Source organism: Callithrix jacchus, chromosome 10 (assembly GCF_049354715.1).
Source record: "Callithrix jacchus isolate 240 chromosome 10, calJac240_pri, whole genome shotgun sequence".
NCBI lineage: Eukaryota > Metazoa > Chordata > Mammalia > Primates > Cebidae > Callithrix > Callithrix jacchus.
Window position 1 is genome coordinate 71,592,175 of NC_133511.1, and position 20,551 is coordinate 71,612,725.

Below are 20,551 nucleotides of genomic sequence, written 5' to 3' on the forward strand. Positions count from 1 at the left end.
GCAAAATACCACATAAAATACAGTAGTTTCCCTATATCCGTGATTTTGCTTTCCACTGTTTCAGTTACCCACAGTCAACCTCAGTTCAAAAATAGATGAGCACAGTGCAACAGAATATTTTGAGAGAGAGATAAATCACATTTATATAACTTTTATTATGATACATAGTTACAATTGTTCTACTTTATTATAAGTCACTTCTGTCAAATTCTTACTACATCTAGTTTCCAAATTAAACTTTTCATAGTACATATGAATGCAAAATATATACTATAATGAATTTAGTACCATCCATTGTTACAGGTATCCACGATGTGTCCTGGAATTATCCCCAATATATACGGGCAGACTACCCCACTGTACTAAATTCCACACCACTGTAGTTACATAAGATATCTTGGAGGCCTTCCACAATGTTCCATATGTACTGATCTGAAAGCAGACATGGTTTATATCTTAGCTCTTCAGCTCACACAGTCTCTAACCATGACCTCCTGGAAAACTTGCTTGAAATAATTGAATCCTGATTTTGTAATATGTTAAAATTCATCACCATTACAACAACCCTCCCTTGTATATACCTCTCTTCTTGGTACAAATGAGACAACTTTTAAAACACTTTGTAATTTACCAAAGGCATTATTAACATATGCTAGTTTTAACAACAAAAAAAGAACTGAGAGATAATGTAAATTTCTACGGTGGATCTTGAAATTACTTTTGCATGCAAGGACAGAGACAGTTCCTGGCAAATACTAATGAAATCAGAAATCCTTGATTTTAAAGCAGAAAGTAAAAACAAATAAAGAAAAGAGTTAGGGAAGGGAGAAGGTAATGCCCACTCTCTTTCGCTGACTTGGCAATTACCAGGGCTATTTAATAGAAGATTGTGGTCTGGAAAAAAACAAACTGAACAGGACCAGAAGTGCTGGAGCAAGGACACATAGAGAGGAGTATGAATATATCATTTTATCAGTTTCATCAAATTAGAATCTGATGATGAAAAATATCAATGTGCGAAAATCGCTAACATTTTTATATACCAAAAACATGCATGAAGAGAGCCAAACAATGTATGAACGCCCATTCATAATTGCTACAAAAAGAATAAAATACCTGGGAATACAGATAACAAGGGAAGTGAAGGACCTCTTCCAGGAGAACTAGTAACCACTGCTCAAGGAAATCAAGTAGGACACAAACAAATAAAAATTTTTTCAAGTTTTATGCTCATGGATAGGAAGAATCAATATTGTAAAAATGGCCATACTGCCCAAAATAATTTATAGAGTCAGTGCTATTCCCACTAAACTACCATTGACATTCTTCACAGAATTAGAAAAAACTAATTTAAAATTCATATGGAAACAAAAAAGAAAAAGAGCCTGTATAACCAAGCCAATCCTAAGCAAAAAGAACAAAGTTGGAGCCATCACACTACCCAACTTTCAACTATACTACAAGGATACAGTAACTAAAACAATATGATACTGGTACAAAACAGACACATAGATCAATGGAACAGAATAGAGAACTCAAAATAAGACCACACACCTACCAATCATCTGATCTTTGACAAACCAGACACAAACAAGCAATGTGGAAAGGATTCCCTATTTAATAAATGGTGCTCAGTGACCTGGCTAGCCACATGCAGAAAATTGAAAGTAAGGAGCCCTTCCTTATACCTTATATAAAAATTAACTCAAAATGGATTAAACACTTAAATGTAAAACCCAAAACTATAAAAAAGAATACCTGGGAAATACCATTTAGGACATAGGCATAGACAAAGATTTCATGACAAAAACATCAAAACAATTGCAACAAAAGCAACAATTGATAGATGATATCTAATTAACCTAAAGAGCTTCTGCACAGCAAAAGAAAAGTATCATCAGAGGAACAGACAACCTTCAGAATGGGAGAAAAATTGTGCAATCTATCCATCTGAGAAAGGTCTAATATCCAAAGACTACAAGTAATTTAAACAAATTTACAAGAAAAAAAACAGCCCCATTAAAAAGTGGCAAAGGACATGAATAGACACTTCTTAAAAGACAACATTCATGTAGCCAACAAACATGAAAACAAGCAACCACTCACCATGTCCCATGGTAAGCAGTGAGCACCCTGTCCCAGCCTGGACCTCAGTGGCTGGGAGAACAGCCCTGAGCCTACACCACTGGTTCCTGGTGACCGGTTTGTTAGTCTCGGGCTCTCGCGTCTGCCACAAGTCTAAAAATGCAGTACTCCTCTTCAGTGGTCTTAGGTTTCCTCTTCAATCATACACATTTTTGCCCATCTCTCCTTCTCTTCCTCCCTCCCTTTAGTTCCTGTGATTCACTTGCCTGCAGCCTCGGCACGGAGGTGATGTCTCTGGCCCCTTCTCAGGCCAGAGACATGGGGCTGGAGTCCAACAGAGTAAAGGCCAGGAACTCTTTTCCCCTGGTGATGAATAACTACTGAGTGCATTGATTGATAGCATATTTCATTCTAGACATAGGACGCACCTATGAGGTATGGTCTCTCTGATCAAATTTTATCAACACATTGTGGTTAAGGAACATGTCCAAGGTATAGACTGAGAGCAAAACCAGACAGGGATGGGGTCAGACACTGGCACTGCCATGCAGGCAAGTTGTGGGAACAAGCTTGAGAAATGCACTTCTGAGCACCTGAGACTAACTTGCATGGGAAGAGGGTGAAATGAGGATGATGAGCCTGGAAAGTCAGGCTGAGATCACCTGGGCTCCTGATCCCACCTTTCTAGACCTGATTTCTATGTGGGCTTGGGTCTCCCTGAGATATTTCATATGACTGGAGTATAGGAACATGGTCCTGCCTCTTCTGGGAGGCAGTCTTGGCCTAGTCCCAAGGGCTCATTTGGAGAACAAGACAGATTTACAGTTCACTGAGCACCACTAAGTATCATTTGGCTCTTTAAGCATCTAACTTGAAGCAGTCACTCTGAGAAATCTATAACCTGTTCCTTTCCCTGCTGAATTGTTCTTGGGATTCTCTGGGCCCCTGGCTCACAGCCTCATGCACCTGGTCTTCCCTTCACAGCCTAGGAGACCTGGTCTTCTCTGGGTCAGGTGCCCATATCATACAGTAAGAATAGGGGCTCTTTAATTCAATAACTATTCCATCAAATCCAAGACAATAAATTGGCTTCCTTTAGATATATTCCAACATTGTCAAATCCCACTAATTAGAAATTATGTACCTTGTTTGTGCAAGTCTTTCATAATTATTTTCATTCCATATATTTTCATTGCAGTCTTAATAATTTCTTGCTTCTATGATAAGCTAAATTCTCGAAACCTTGGGCCCCATAAGGTGTCAGAGACCAGGGCCAGGGCCCTGCTTTCCCAGGTCTAAGAGGGACTGACTGTTGATTTCCATTCTGGTTATCTATTGTTGTTATCTAAAAATAAGCATTTATTATGCTAATGAATTTGTGCATTGTGAATTCAGAAAGGAAACAGTGGGGAAATCCTGTCTGCACAATGACTGGGTCATGAGCTGGGATTGATTGAATTACTGGACACGACCATGGCAGCTAGGCTGTACCATGAGCTCTCAGCTGAATTTCTTGATTCTTCTTCATTTGACATGTACTGCAGTTGGAATGTCCAATATGACTTCCCTACTTACACGTCTGGCCTCTGAGTTGAGATGGTTCTAACATCAGAGCATGACTGAGTATAGGCCTCTCTTTCTAAGTCTCTTCCATATAGTTAATTTGGGCTTCATCACAGCAAAACTGTCTCAGTGCAGACACATATCCCCCTAAACGACTTAACTAAGATACCCTGGTAGCAGCTACAAGGCCACTTAGGAACTCATCTCAGAATTCAAGCAGTTTCACTTCCAACACATTCTTTTAATTCAACACATTCTTTTAATCCAAGACTCATCTCAGATTGAAAATAAGGGGATCATACAAATATTGTTTTTCTCACTAACAGGCCACATTGTGGGTGGGCATCTTTTGAGATGAGCTATAACAAATGATGAGAAGTAAATTAAATTAGTCTAAAAATTCTCATTAGCTTCTAATGTGATAAAAGGGGCTGAATTTACTTTCCTAACTGACCTGAAACAAAACAAACCAAAAGTGGAATAAAATACAGTAAACGATGAGTTTCAGGACACTAGGTATCAGGCCAATAAGAACAGTAATCACTGAAATACGCAAAACAAATAAGATGAGCCCTACAACTGCCCTAGTTTGTCGTCTTGAGTTCTCAGGATGCAGTGCAGGGAAGAAAGATGCACCAAATGGAACTTAGTGGAGTCCCTAAGTTGAGGAGATGTAATTGGAGTACAGAAAGACCAAAGCCATTAAAGCTCACAGGACAGAGTACTAGAGAAAAGAAAGCTACACACAGCTAGAAACCTGAAAACCTGCAGAGGATCTTCCTCAAGTAATGAATGAATGTGTGCAAATGAGGACACTACCCAAGGTGGAAGAAGGGAGGAAGGCACCTAAAAGAATTAGTGAGAACAGTATCCAATCATCACAAAGGGTCTGAAACAGTAGCTGTTTCTACCATGCAGAAAAGCAAGCATGATAATTCATAAGGCATTGGGTAAAATTCTAAAATGGTCTTTCCTCAGTAGTGCACAGCAGTCACAAATAATAAAGTCAACTTATACACAGCAACATGTATAAATTTTAAGATACAGAATTGATAGAAAAAGAATAACATTAGATTTATAACCCAATGACATTTATATAAATTCAATTTTAAAAGAATTTTTTCATAAATACATATATACCGGTATAAACATACTGAAAATTAATTTGAAAGATATATTTTAAATCCACTGGAGTCTTCTTGTTTCTTTTTTTTTTTTATTGGATTATAGGTTTTGGGGTACATGAGCAGAGCATGCAAGACAGTTGCGTAGGTACACACATGGCAGTGTGCTTTGCTTTTCTTCTCCCCTTCACCCATATTTGGCATTTCTCCCCAGGCCATCCCTTCCCACCTCCCCCTCCCACTGGCCCTCCCCTTTTCCCCCCAATAGACCCCAGTGTTTAGTACTCCCCTTTCTGTGTCCATGTGTTCTCATTTTTCATCACCCACCTATGAGTGAGAATATGCGGTGTTTCATTTTCTGTTCTTGTGTCAGCAATCCCATTACTGGGTATATATCCAAAAGACTATAAATTGTTCTACTATAAGGACACATGCACATGAATGTTCATTGCAGCACTGTTTACAATAGCAAAGACCTGGAATCAACCCAAATGCCCATTGATAATAGACTGGATTGGAAAAATGTGGCACATATACACCATGGAATATTATGCAGCAATCAGAAATGATGAGTTCGTGTCGTTTGTAGGGACATGGATGAATCTGGAGAACATCATCATCTTCTTGTTTCTAAAGGGAAGGGAAACAGGAGGAATGTTGGAAAATACAGGAAGAGAAATAAAGCAAAAGAAAGGCCTTGAAGAAACTTATGATGCTTGTTTCCATTAGTTGATAAGGATGAATAATTCATATAAGGCTCAAAACAAAAATAAAGACTAAAGAAAACACATGTTTCCTAATTAATATCCAGTTATTTATAAATTCTACTTTCAACCTTTCACTACAACCAAAGTTATTATAGGCCTTTTTTCTGTGAATATCACATTGAATTTTCTTAGTAAGATTTTGTCCAGTTTTCTCTTGCATTTTTAATCATAATGCCTTGATAAAAGTAATGATAGATTAACACCAATCCATTCAACAGCATTGCTGGGGCTATGCCTATCAAGCAAAACAAGCAGGAAGCCCACAAAAATTTCTGTTCACTTATTGGATCCACAGAAGGTGCTCAGTGTGCATAGGCAAATGAATATGAATGCAGACGGATGTGTACATAAGATCCCAGTGCCCAGGAGATGTTCTTACTGACTACAGGACAAGCAGTCAATGTAGCACTGAATTACCAGGGGTTCTTTGTCATAGAAAGAAAAATATCACTTTCTTCTCCCATCTGCCTACCTGTTTATCCCGGGAGGACCTTTTGGTCCCAAGGGAGGAAGGATTAAGAAGCTCCCAGAGGGCAGGGTTTCTGAGGCATTACAGTTATAACTGCCCCAGATATTTCTGGAACTAACAAGGGCTCCAATATTAATGGAGCCAAACCTCGTGCTTCACATTTTCTGTGAGTCTGGCTAGAGGATGCCAAGGGTGGCTATACCGAGATTAGTCAGAACAATGGAGAGATCTCTGTCTTCAGTCCCTGTCTGTGCTCTTTTCCATTCCTGGGTCAATACTGCTGAAGTAGTCTGAAAAGGAAGTAAGTAGAGACTGCATCCTATCTCAGCTAAAGAGGCATATGTGCTCTGGGACCTTCTCTCTTTTGCTCTCCTCTGGGTGCTTGGTGGCAGCAGAAATGCCGGAGAGTTGCAGTTTGTCTATAGGAGATTAACAGGTAGCATGAGAGCTAAAAAGTGCATAATCTGGAGTCCAATTAAGAAAATTTGGAGTGTTCAAATCTGAATATGGAAATTTAGTAGCTTTAAAACAAAGAATATGCCTACAAATGTTTGAATTATAAAGTAAGATTACATTTGGTTTCTGTAACTTTAGAGGTTAAAGACAAAGACCACAGTTGGGGACCAGTGGAAGTCAGAAAATAGTTCAAAAGATTTCTGCTCAAAATTGCTAAAATCTACTTCTGACAAGAACAGAAAGCTATTCCCAGAACAGCTAGCTACCTCTCTTTGGATGCACTGAATAATGCCTGAAACTATTCCTAAGAGAGATATCTTACAGGCCTGCCTGAATTTTATCAAGAAAGAACCCTAGCAACTCTTCTATTTTTTAAAACAGGATTTCTTTGGTACTATTCTGTGATCCTATCCTGCAATCTGGGAAAGCCTAGGCTGAGAGTCTTTCCTTTAGTCTTTTAGCTTCAACTTCTCTGGATCTTGTTCCTGGCTAGAACTGGAAACCATTAGCTCCAGGTCTTAAGCTCTTGTGTACCATTGGCAAGTTTTGATTACTGAGATTGAATTATGAAAGGTGAAAAACAGTAATTATGTTCCCAGATGCTTTACTTCTAGGGATGAGTACTTTATCAATGCTTGTTGAATGATTGAAGAATATGCAGAAACATTAGAGAAAGAGAAGGAAAAAGGAAGAGTCAATAAGTTAGAAAAAAATAAAATCATTCTCCTAAGTAATCCTCAGAAATTTCATCTTAGTGCTAAAAATAATTATCCCAAAGCTCTTCAGGAGGCAGAAAACATACTCCAGACTGCTGAAAAACAGCCCTTAGGACTGCATGTGCATGTGCATGGAGAGCATGGGTAGAAAGAAAAACCTATAAAAATATAAAACAAAATCCCCAATAACACAGACATTTATGCATCACCATGGTAACACAGGTGTATTACTATTTTCACTGGCTTGGACCTGAATTAATCATTCAGACGTTTGTTTCCTTCACAGTTGAACCCTGACAAACTGTGAAGTAGACATGTAAAACCACTAAAATTTGATTTGCCCATGTGAAAGATAAATTGCTAAAATAATCAACTTACCCTACCTACTTCGAAGGATTGTGAATCACAAATGAAACAGGATATTTAAAATTCATTTTGAACTTAACAAAGTCATTACAAATATACCCTATTATTCGCAGGAGAAAAGAATTGGGAGAATGTCTAAATCTCTCCAATATATAAGGTGAAGGGCCATGCCAGGCAGACTACATGGGGAATCAGGACGAGGAGGGGAGAAGAGAGGATCCCTAGAGGGAATGCTCATCCTCCCTCCACTGACAACAGCCACAGTTACTAACAGGGACTTTCTGATGAGGAGAGTCTGACAGAAGCCAGATGAGCAAGGACTAGAACCACATTTGGGAAATAAGAAAGACAACTGAAAACAAAAATACTACCTGAACCTTTTCCAAAAAGTCTGTTTCCATCAATAGGAAAATTTCATACAGTTTAGAGTTCACAGTTTCGTTGTAACTTACTTCCTTGTGACCCTATTCCCACCCCAAAACTTTTCTCCTCTGACAGATTCAATTTTTAAAACTATCAATTGTATTTTGGGTAAATTTTTTAAAAATAGGATCAAAGGGACAAATACATATCATAGAATTATTTACTGGGTCTGGCCGCGCATGGTTGGTCATGCCTATAATCCCAGCACTTTGGGAGGCGGAGGCGGGTGGATCACCTGAGGTCAGTAGATTTAGACCATGCTAGCCAACATGGTGAATCTCTGTCTCTACTAAAAATACAAAAAATTAGCCAGGTGTGGTGGCAGGTGCCTGTAGTCCCAGCTACTCGGGAGACTGAGGCAGGAGACTTGCTCAAATCCAAGAGGCGGAGGTTGCAATGAGCCGAGATCATGCCACTGCACTCTAGCCTGGCAACAGAGCTAGACTCTGTCCCCCCACCAAAAAAATTATGTATTGGTTCTGAAGGAACCCTAGAAATTAATCCAACCCAACCTCTATATTAGGTAAGATTAGGTTTAGAATAATAACATACAGATGGTTAAGAACCTGGATTTTGAAACATCACTTCTCTTGTCTGTAAGTGGTGATAATGAAACATATTCCACAGAATGTTGAATAACTAAATGGGATAAAGTGCTAAAGCATTGGAGCACAGTTCCCAGCAAGTAGAAAGAATTACAAAAATAACCATTTAATTTTGTTACATTAGTGAGCCAAAGTGAGAGAAACAGGGCATTTCTCAAACATTCGATGAAAAGGAATTTCACACACTTGATCTTAGCCGAAAGGCCAAGAAGTGATGAAAAGGAATTTCTAATCTCACAAAATAACACCTGAACACAAACTTCTGTCCCAGTAGGTAGAAATATGCAAATAAAACTGTATCATTTCAAGCATCCCCCAAAAGACCTGACCTAAACCTTTGCCAAGCTACAGTGTTCTTTCTGGGGGCTCTCTTTCACAATGCAGGAGAGGGAAATCTTACACTGCTTTACCTTTAATGTGAATGTGGGTACCACATCACTCTATTTATAACATTTTTTCTGCGACCTATCCCCTGTGTCACAGTCAACTCTCCTCTGCAGTCTCCTAATAATTTGTGCATATCTCTGACATCACTAATATCATTCGTTCTTATTACACCCATCATCTCCCAGAGTGGTTATAGGTTTACATTCTTAAGCATTGCAGTTTCTTATTAAATTATGTGATCCTGGTATGTAACAGAATGCCAGGGAAAAGGGTTAAGCAATAAGTGAATAGTGGCAAAATGGAACTACTGTCCAGAGAGTGGGAAATGTCTAATGGTATCATTATAGTCAATATGGAAAAGGGAACTGGAAAGGAGATGGAAGGACTTTAAAGGTGAACTTCGTCAGTCCCACACAATTACAAAAAGAAGATCCAATTTTTCAGCATGTCTAATTACAAGCATTGCTCCCTGATAGCTCTGCAAAAGTGCATAATCTCCTTTCAGAGCCGTTTCTTCCAGAAGTTAGGAAGCCTAAAAATATGAATATCTGAAAAATAAAGAGATATTAGTCAATTATTTGGTAGGATCTATGCCTACTAAATAAAAATGAAATTTTAGGCAAAACACAAATTAACTAAATTTATTTTAGAAATTTGATTTTAAAAATCTCTAAGTAAGCAAAATAAATGCAGCAGAAAGGTTAGAATAAGGATGTCATGGGGACTAGGGACATTTATCTGAGTCCCTTCTTTGTTCCAGGCTCTCCTATTTATTTCAGCATATTGCAGTAGTCATTTTGTAGATGTGGTAGGCTATGTGTACATTAAAAAGAAAATTGAGAAGAAGAAGAAACTTATGTGTTCAAATTTAGAGTCTCACTTGTCACACTAAAATGGTTTTCTAAGTATTTTCTCTTTTTCAGTTTCTTTAAAAAGATGACAATTCTATTGAAAATAAACATTAAACAAGGTAAACATGTACAGATGAACCATGCCACCTCAGACAGCTGTACTGTTTAAAGTGATAAGAATACCCCAGTGACAAGACACTGAGGATAAGCAGATGAATTTGCTTGGCCCTATGTAACCTGCTAGAAACCACAAGTTATACCTATGACAGCGTGTGCTATCTTTGTGTATCAAGAATCCACAGCTAATTTGAAATCATAATTTTCCAGTTCACTAATAGAAATCAGGAAAATATATGGCAAAATATGACAGCACACCAAAATGGCACCCTCTCCACTGAAGCTTCAGACTTCCTCTTGAATTGCTTTATCGGATCCCCCAGCTGGCAGCAATGGCTGTCCCTGCCCCTCAGCCTCCTCTTCCTCTTGGCCGTGGGAGCCAATGCCACCCTCCTGATCACCATCCGGCTGGAGGCCTCTCTGCACCAGCCCCTGTACTATCTGCTCAGCCTTCTCTCCCTGCTGGACATCGTGCTCTGCCTCACCGTCATCCCCAAGGTCCTGGCCATCTTCTGGTTTGACCTCAGGCACATCAGTTTCCCTGCCTGCTTCCTCCAGATGTACATCATGAATTGTTTCCTGGCCATGGAGTCCTGCACATTCATGCTCATGGCTTATGATCGTTATGTAGCCATCTGCCACCCACTGAGATATCCATCAATCATCACTGATCAATTTGTAATCAAGGCTGCCGTGTTTATTTTGACCAGAAATGTGCTTATGACTCTGCCCATTCCCATCCTCTCAGCACAACTCTGTTATTGTGGGAGAAATGTCATTGAGAACTGCATCTGTGCCAATATGTCTGTTTCCAGACTCTCCTGTGATGATGTCACCATCAATCGCCTCTACCAATTTGCTGTAGGCTGGACTCTGCTAGGGTGTGACCTCATCCTCATCTTCCTCTCCTACATCCTCATTCTGAGAGCTGTGCTGAGACTCAAGGCAGAGGGTGCTGTGGCAAAGGCCCTAAGCACATGTGGCTCCCACTTTATTCTCATCCTATTCTTCAGCACCATCCTTCTGGTTTTTGTCCTCACACACGTGGCTAAGAAGAAAGTCTCCCCTGATGTGCCAGTCTTGCTCAATGTTCTCCACCATGTCATCCCTGCAGCCCTTAACCCCATTGTTTATGGAGTGAGAACCCAAGAGATCAAGCAAGGAATCCAGAGGCTGTTGAAGAAAGGGTGCTAACAAGGACAACTAAATCTCTGAATGTCTAAAATAAGATAACCTATTAATCATTTAATAAGTGAGTGGGCTGAAATTCATATCTGTGATTTATAACCTCAAACTGGGTACACTGAATATTGTGTGTGCTTTTCTGAAACATCGGTTTTATTAAGTCTATTTTTCTTTTTACCCTTTTCTCAGAAATATCTTTGGTCCTCTCTCATTTTATTTCATTCTTATAATCATATTTTGTCCAAAACGCTGACATTCCTTAAAGCAGATTTTGAAGTGAAAAATTTATGTTTCTGAACACACAACTCTATGTCATGTTAATATGTCATGACTTTTATATTATTAAAAATACAACTGTGGTTATTTTGTTGTGTTTGTTCTGTGTAATGTCCTTTTATTCTTATTTTCACAAAAGGGAATATATTGGAGAGAAAAACACAGTAGCGGAAATTTCAGTCCTCAATCGTGAAAGGTTCCTACTGGTTTATAATTAGATCCTTTTCTCTCACCTTTCAACTATAACATTGCTATTCTCTAGTTCTCTCTCCACCTCTCTTTCTTTCTCTCTCTCCCTCTCCTTCTCTTTCTCTGGAAGACAAGGTAAACTTTTGTAATGTGCATTGCAAGAGAGCAGGAGTTTTGCCCTAATTCCTCATATGAGTAACTATTATCAGTGAGTGTTATTGCATAAGTGAGATTCCTGAATCCTCCTTTCCAATGTGGCTGTGCTTAGAACATTTATCTTTCATAGCCAATATATCACAGGTTTTGGTATGCAAACAAAGCTTTGTTAATGAGTCAAAGGATTGCTAGTATTGTAGCATATAATCTAGCAATAATATTGATACCTAAAATATCTTTGCTGAACGTTATTTTTTCATTAATTGGATAGCTGCTAAGCACACACTGTGTCCTGTGAATTATGTTAGTTATTAAGGAACAAAAATAAATAGAACATTGTTATTGACTCGAGGACCTCAAAATTTGGGTAGGAAAAATACAAATATGCCTTCCAGAACACACTCTTCTAAACTGTAGACCAGTGAGGAATGGAATAAAAGACATGTATGGGCAGTAAGATACTTGACCCTGTAAGAAAGCATTAGATAGAGAGAAGTTCTGGGTAGTAGGCCTTGCACAACCACACACACACACACACACACATACACATAGCACAAAAGTTGTATCTTGCCTGGGAAGAAATCAAATGAAAGAAATAACTCTACTTCCCATTACTCATCCAATATCTGAGAATAGTAAGTGATTTGTTTTTTAATATTCTTCTAAAAACAAGATTCGGTGCTTCAGTAACAACTTACAAGCATGTGCCACTTTGGTTTGGCCATACAAGGAAAAATTTTCAAGTATCTAATGCCAAGCCTGTCCCAAATGTCTGGGTGTTTTAAATTTAACTGAAAGCACCTGAGATTAAGCCTTGTCCTACTCAAGCAGACATCCTGCAGAGCTCTGTCCATTCATTTCTCTTCTCCATCTTGCAAAAAAATAATAATAAATTAGCACTTAATTCCTCTGCTCCTGGATCTCTCATAACCTACTGATTGAAAAATAAGCATGTACAACATATAAGAAGCAATAATTAAAAGCATATAATCAATCATTTAATTAGAAATTTCTCAAAAGTGAAAAGCCATCTGTTAAGATCCAACTAGATGCACCTTTTTCTTTATCACCCAAACAAAAAGGACTCCCTAAAATCTCATTCTCTCAAACATTTCAACATAAGAAAAATGTCTCGGCTATAAATGTGCGTAACTATATACCTAAGGAAGAATCTTACAATTATAAAGATATAACATGCTTGTAAGGTAAATTTAAGCTACCATTTCTTAGGGTATATTAAAAGTCTGAAAGTTTTAACAATAAGCCATATTTTTTTTTCTTGATCATGACATTTTTATTACTTCTAATCAAATACATATTTTTTTTAAGCAGGTAATAGTATCTGGTTAAGTTTTATTTATTTATTATTTTTTTTTATTGGATTTTAGGTTTTGGGGTACATGAGCAGAGCATGCAAGACAGTTGCGTAGGAATACACATGGCAGTGTGCTTTTCTTTCCTTCTCCCCTTCACCTACATTTGGCATTTCTCCCCAGGCTATCCCTCCCCACAATAAGCCATATTAACATATACTCATCAAAACACCAAACTTTGAGGACTAAGACTCATGTCATTGCAACATCAAATTTGTTTGTATAAGAAGATCACATTGTTTGTATAACAAATCTAGATTACATTGTTTGTATAACAAATCTAGATGTCTATAATGAGCTGTCAGAAAATAATCTTGGGTGCCAGGAAAAGGACATATTGAGGGATTTAGAGTACATACCACCCTGAGACTAAGAAAACTTTCCGTAAGTCTTGTCTTCCAAAAGAACATGGCAAAAAGTTCATATTTTAAAAATATTTGCCCGAAAATCTGTTTTGCTTTATTTATATGTAATTTTTAGATATTTTGGACAATGTCGAAACAATATTAGCATATATTTACTCGACAAACAAGATAAACAAATTATGGTTTTATCTCACAAAATAGCTAATATCAATGCAGATTTCCTCTAGAATTGTGCTGTGCAATATGAGCCACATATTTAATTTTAAACTTGTTAGTAGACACATTGAAAAAGTAGAAACAGGCAAAATTAGTTCTAATAATATATTTTATTTAGTCCAACATTTCAATAATGAAGATATTATTATTTCAACACACAATAAATATAAGATAATCATTCATGTGATATTACACATTTCTTTTCCATACTAAGTCTTTGAAATACACTGAGCATTTTACACTTAAAGCACATTTTAATTCAGACTACCCAGATTGCAAGCATTCAATAGCCACGTGAGGCTAATGGCAATTATGTTAATCAGTACCACTCTAGAAATTTTGGTTTGAAAGTCAGATATGGATAGAAAATAAAGTTGATTAGAAAATATATATTCATCCTGTAATACATCTTATATCATAATATAATACACTTATATTTATGTTATTTTGTTTCAGCTATAAGTTTTCTTTTTTATATGCTTTGCCAGGGAAGTGGGAGCTTTAGAGGAGAGCAAAGATATTTTTTTAATGTTGCAATGACATGAGTGCTAAATCTTAGAAACTAAGGTGAGAAGATTTATTTTAAAAAGAAGTTTCAGTTACTGGCTTTGTAAAACATATGGTCCTGAAATCCCGCAGTGACAGACTTCAAGAAGAGCCAAACCTAAGATCCTAAGGAAAAATGTAAATGTATATTTACTCAGCACAAGTAAGGGATATTAGCATTAGAATAATCAACAGACATTAATTTGTTAAAAGTTTATTAGAAGGTAAATAATAACCATAACTTGTAATTCATTAAATTGTTCTTTACAGAGAACAGATTCAAGATGGCATGGTAAGAACAACTCAGGATCACAGCTCTCAGTGAACGCTCACAGGGTGAGTCAAAGCCACATTTCCAGACGGATCTTTGATGCCCACAGAACGGGGAAATTCCCAGGTGTAGGAAAGACACAGGATGCAAGCACAGCCATTTTGGCTGTTGCGGCCGCTTCGGCTGGTGCCGCAGCGCAGCGGCACTCCACAACAATCCACACAAAACACACTGGCCAAGATGCCCTGCTAAACAGGCAATCTGAGATTTGAGAGGGCAGATTAGCATATCCATCTGATTAAACGGGACTTGGACAGTGAGCCAGACCAGAAGATTCCTGGGAAGTGGCATTTGAGCCAGCGCAGTGGCTCGCTGCACAGGAAATCACACAGATCCCGGTGCCCTAACAGCAGGTGACCTAAACACCTGGGAGAGAGCCATCCATACGACTTAAAAAAAAAAAAAAAAAGAAAGGTGCTCTAAGGCAGGGAGCCAGGCGAGCAGGCGAGCAGGCGAGCAGGCTCGGTGGGTTTCACCCCCACAAGGGGTTTGGGCAGGGGCGTCTGCCATTACCGAGGTAATCCGCCCCTACTGAGGTACACTCCCATTGCTGATGCAGCCTGCCATTGCCGAGGCAACCCACCATAACAGAGAGACTCCGCTGCAGGGTGGAGCCCGTGGCAGCAGGGCAGAGCACACGGCAGAGCCCACGGCTGCAGGGTAGAGCCTGCAGCAACAGGGCGGAACCCACATCAGCAGGGTGGAGCCTCGGCAGGCAAATAGTGACTAGACTGCCTCCTAGCTGGGCAGGATAGTGCAACAGACACTCATAAAGAAAGCCCCAACTCCCTGAGACAGAGTATCTGAGGAAAAAAAGGGGTTTTAAGAGTTCTGCTGCAGCAGACATAAATGTGGCAGCCTAACAGCCCTGAATGAACAACGGAGCTCACGGCTCAGCCCTTGAGCTCCTATAAAGTGGAGACCGTCTCCTCAAGCAGCTCCCTGACCACTGGATATCCAGAGTCACCTCAAACAGGACTGATCAGACTGACATAAGGTGGGCATCATTCTGGGACAAAGATAGCAGAAGAAGAAACTGGTAGCATCCCTCACTGTTCTGCAGTTGCTACAGTTGTACCCCAGACAGGAAGGGCCTGGAGTGGACCTCAGCAGTTGTACAGCGGAGGGGCTAGACTGGTAGAAGGAAAACCAAGTAACAGAAATACTTCATCATCAACAATCTGGGAGTCCACTCAGAGACCCAATCAAAAAGTCAGCAACTACTCAGACAACAGGTGGATAAATTCACAAAGATGGGAAGAAACCAGCACAAAAAGGAGAAAAACACCCGAAACCAGAACACCTCACTTCCTACAAAGGACCAAAACTCCTCACAAGCAAGGGAACAAAGCTGGACGGAGAATGACTGTGACGAAATGACGGAATCAGACTTCAGAAGGTGGGTAATGAGAAACTTCAATGAGCAAAAAGAACATGTTCTAAATCAATGCAAAGAAACTAAGAACCTTGAAAAAAGATTCGAGGAAATGATAACAAGAATGGATAACTTAGAGAGGAATATGAATGAATTGAAGGAGCTGAAAAACACAAGAACTTCGCAAAGCATGCACAAGTTTCAACAGTCGAATTGACCAAGCAGAAGGAAGAATATCAGAAGCTGAATATCAACTCAATGAAATAAAATGAGAAACCAGGATTAGAGAAAAAAATGCAAAAAGGAATGAACAAACTCTCCAAGAAATGTGGGACTATGTGAAGAGACCTAACCTACGTTTGATAGGTGTACCAGAAGGGGATGAAGAAAACGAATTCAAGCTGGAAAATACTCTTCAGGATATTATCCAGGAAAATTTCCCCTACCTAGCAAGGCAGGCCAACACTCAAATGCAGGAAATACGAGAACACCACAAAGATACTCTGCAAGAAGAGCAACCCCAAGGCACATACTCGTCAGATTCACTAGGGTTGAAATGAAAGAGAAAATACTAAGGGCAGCCAGAAAGAAAGGTCGGGTCACCCACAAAGGGAAGCCCATCAGACTCACAGCAGATCTCTCGGCAGAAACTCTACAAGCAAGAAGATAGTGGGGGCCAATATTCAACATCCTTAAAGAAAAGAACTTTCAACCCAGAATTTCATATCCAGCCAAACTGAGCTTCATAAGTGAAGGAAAAATAAAATCCTTTGCAAACAAGCAAGTACTCAGAGATTTTATCACCACCAGGCCTGCTTTACAAGAGCTCCTGAAAGAGGCACTACACATAGAAAGGAACAACCAGTACCAGCCATTCTAAAAACACACTAAATGCTAAAGAGCATCAACAAAATGAAGAACCTTCATCAACTAATGAGCAAAACAGTCAGCTAGCATCAAAATGGCAGTATCAAATTCACACATAACAATATTAACCCTAAATGTAAATGGGCTAAATGAACCAATCAAAAGACACAGACTGGCAAATTGGAAAAAAAAAACAAAACCCATCAGTGTGCTGTATCCAGGAAACCCACCTCACATGCAAAAATACACAAAGGCTCAAAATAAAGGGATGGAAGAAGATTTACCAAGCAAATGGACAGCAAAAAAAAGCAGGAGTTGCAATTCTCATCTCCGATAAAATAGACTTTAAAGCAACAAAGATCAAAAGAGACAAAGAAGGTCACTACATAATGGTAAAAGGATCGATACAACAAGAAGAGCTAATGATCCTAAACATCTATGGACCCAATACAGGAGCACCCAGATATATAAGGCAAGTTCTTAATGACCTACAAAAAGACGTAGACTCCCACACAATAATAGTGGGAGACTTTAACACTCCACTGTCAATATTAGACAGATCAACTAGATAGAAAATTAACAAAGATATCCAGGGCTTGAACTCAGACCTGGAACAAGCAAACCTGATAGACATTTACAGAACTCTCCACCCCAAATCCACAGAATATACATTTTTCACAGCACCACATTACATCTACTCTAAAATTGACCACATAATTGGAAGTAAAGCACTCCTCAGCAAATGCAAAACAATGGAAATCGTAACAAACAGTCTCTCAGACCATAGTGCAATCAAGTTAGAACTCAGAATTCAGAAACTAACCCAGAATCGCACAGCTTCATGGAAACTGAACAACTGGCTCTTGAATGTTGACTGGATAAACAATGAAATGAAGGCAGAAATAAAGAAGTTCTTTGAAACAAATGAGAATGAAGACACAACATACCAGAATCTCTGGGACAAATTTAAAGCAGTCTTCAGAGGAAAATATATAGCAACAAGTGCCCATATGAGAAGAGTGGAGAAATCCGAAATAGACACCCTATTGTCAAAATTGAAAGAGCTAGAGGAACAAGATCAAAAAAACTCAAAACCTAGCAGAAGACAAGAAACAACAAAGATCAGAGCAGAACTGAAGGAGGTAGAGACACGAAAAACTCTTCAAAAAATTAATAAATCCCAGAGCTGGCTTTTTGAAAAGATCAACAAAATAGACCACTAGCCAGACTGATAAAAAAGAAAGGGGAGAGCAACTAAATAGATACAATAAAAAACAATAAAGGGGAAATCACCACAGATTCCACAGATATTCAAACCATCATCAGAGAATATTACAAACAACTCTATGCACATAAACTAGTAAACCTGGAAGAAATGGATAAATTCCTGGACTCCTGTGTCCTCCCAAGCCTAAACCAGGAGGAAGCTGAAACTATGAATAGACCAATAACAAGGTCAGAAGTCGAGGCAGCAATTAAGAGCCTACCACACAAAAAAAGTCCAGGTCCAGATGGGTTCACAGCCGAATTCTACCAGACACACAAAGTGAAGCTGGTTCCATTCTTTCTGAAACTATTTCAAATAATCCAAAATGAGGGAATCCTTCCCAAATCATTTTATGAGACCAACATCATCCTGTTACCAAAACTCAGCAGAGACCCAACAAGAAAAGAAAACTTCAGGCCAATATCCATGATGAACATAGATGCAAAAATCTTCAATAAAATACTGGCAAGCCAATTGCAACAGCACATCAGAAAACTTATGCATCATGATCAAGTAGGATTCATCACAGGAATGCAAAGCTGGTTCAACATAGGCAAGTCTACAAACATAATTCACCACATAAACAGAACCAAAAACAAAAACCACATGATTATTTCAATTGACGCAGAGAAGGCATTCGATAAAATACAACAGCCCTTTATGCTAAAAACCCTCAACAAACTCGGTATCGGTGGAACGTATCTCAAAGTAATAAAAGCTATTTATGACAAACCAACAGCCAATATCATACTGAATGGGCAAAAACTGGAAGCATTCCCTTTGAAATCTGGCACTAGACAAGTTTGCCCTCTTTCACCACTCCTATTCAATTTAGTACTGGAAGTTCTAGCAAGAGCAATCAGGCAAGAAAAAGAAATATAGGGTATTCAAATAGGAAAGGTGGAAGCCAAATTGTCTCTATTTGCAGACGACATGATAGTATACCTAGAAGACCCCATCGCCTCAGCCCAAAAACTCCTGAAACTGATAAGCAACTTCAGCAAAATCTCAGGATATAAAATCAATGTGCAAAAATCACAAGTATTCGTCTACACCAATAACAGACTTAAAGAAACCCAAATCAAGAACGAACTGCCATTCACAATTGCTACAAAAAGAATAAAATACCTAGGAATACAACTCACAAGAAATGTAGGGGACCTCTTCAAGGAAAACTACAAACCGCTGCTCAAGGAAATAAGAGAGGACACAAACAGATGGAGAAACATTCCATGTTCATGGTTCGGAAAAATTAATATTGTGAAAATGGCTATACTGTCCAAAGTAATTTACAGAATCAATGCTATCCCCATCAAGTTACCATTGACTTTCTTCACAGAACTGGAAAAAACCACAATGAACTTCATATGGAACCAAAAGAGAGCCCGCATAGCCAAGTCAATTCTAAGCAAAAAGAACACAGCGGGGGGCATCACATTACTGGATTTCAAACTATACTACAAGGCTACAGTAATCAAAACAGCATGGTACTGGTACCAAAACAGAGGTATAGACCAATGGAACAGGACAGAGGCATCGGAGGCAACACAACATGTCTACAACCATACAATCTTTGATAAACCTCACAAAAACAAGCAATGGGGAAAGATTCCCTGTTTAATAAATGGTGTTGGGAAAACTCGCTAGCCATGTGCAGAAAGCAGAAACTGGACCCCTTCCTGACACCTTACACTAAAATTAACTCCAGATGGATTAAAGACTTAAACATAAGACCTGGCACCATAAAAATCCTAGAGGAAAATCTAGGCAATACCATTCAGGACATAGGAGTAGGCAAGGACTTCATGACCAAAACACCAAAAGCATTGGCCACAAAAGCCAAAATAGACAAATAGGTCCTAATCAAACTCCACAGCTTCTGCACGGCAAAAGAAACAGTCACTAGAGTGAACAGGCAACCAATGGAATGGGAAAAACTTTTTACAGTCTACCCATCTGACAAAGGGCTGATATCCAGAATTTACGAAGAACTCAAACAGATTTACAGGAAAAAAACAAACAAGCCCATTCAAAAATGGGCAAAGGATATGAACAGACACTTTACGAAAGAAGACATATATGAGGCCAACAGTCATATGAAAAAATGCTCATCATCACTGGTCATTAGAGAGACGCAAATCAAAACCGCATTGAGATACCATCTCACGCCAGTTAGAATGGCGATCATTAAAAAATCTGGAGACAACAGATGCTGGAGAAGATGTGGAGAAATAGGAACACTTTTACACTGTTGGTGGGAGTATAAACTAGTTCAACCATTGTGGAAGACAGTGAGGCAATTCCTCAAGACCTTAGAAATAGAAATTCCAATTGACCCAGCAATCCCATTATTGGGTATATATCCAAAGGACTATAAATCGTACTACTATAAGGACACATGCATACGAATGTTCATTGCAGCACTGTTTACATTAGCAAAGACCTGTAACCAACCCAAATGCCCATCGAGGATAGA

The 20,551-nt window shown here is 38.9% G+C and overlaps 1 protein-coding gene across 1 annotated transcript; it reads left to right on the plus strand.

Moving 5' to 3' along the window:
- The first annotated feature begins 9,896 nt into the window (after positions 1–9,896).
- On the plus strand, positions 9,897–11,489 carry LOC100395612 (olfactory receptor 56A3). The gene has a single exon (XM_002754925.5). The coding sequence runs from the start codon at positions 10,176–10,178 to the stop codon at positions 11,121–11,123; it is 948 nt and encodes a 315-aa protein (XP_002754971.3). The 5' UTR covers positions 9,897–10,175; the 3' UTR covers positions 11,124–11,489.
- Positions 11,490–20,551: the final 9,062 nt, after the last annotated feature.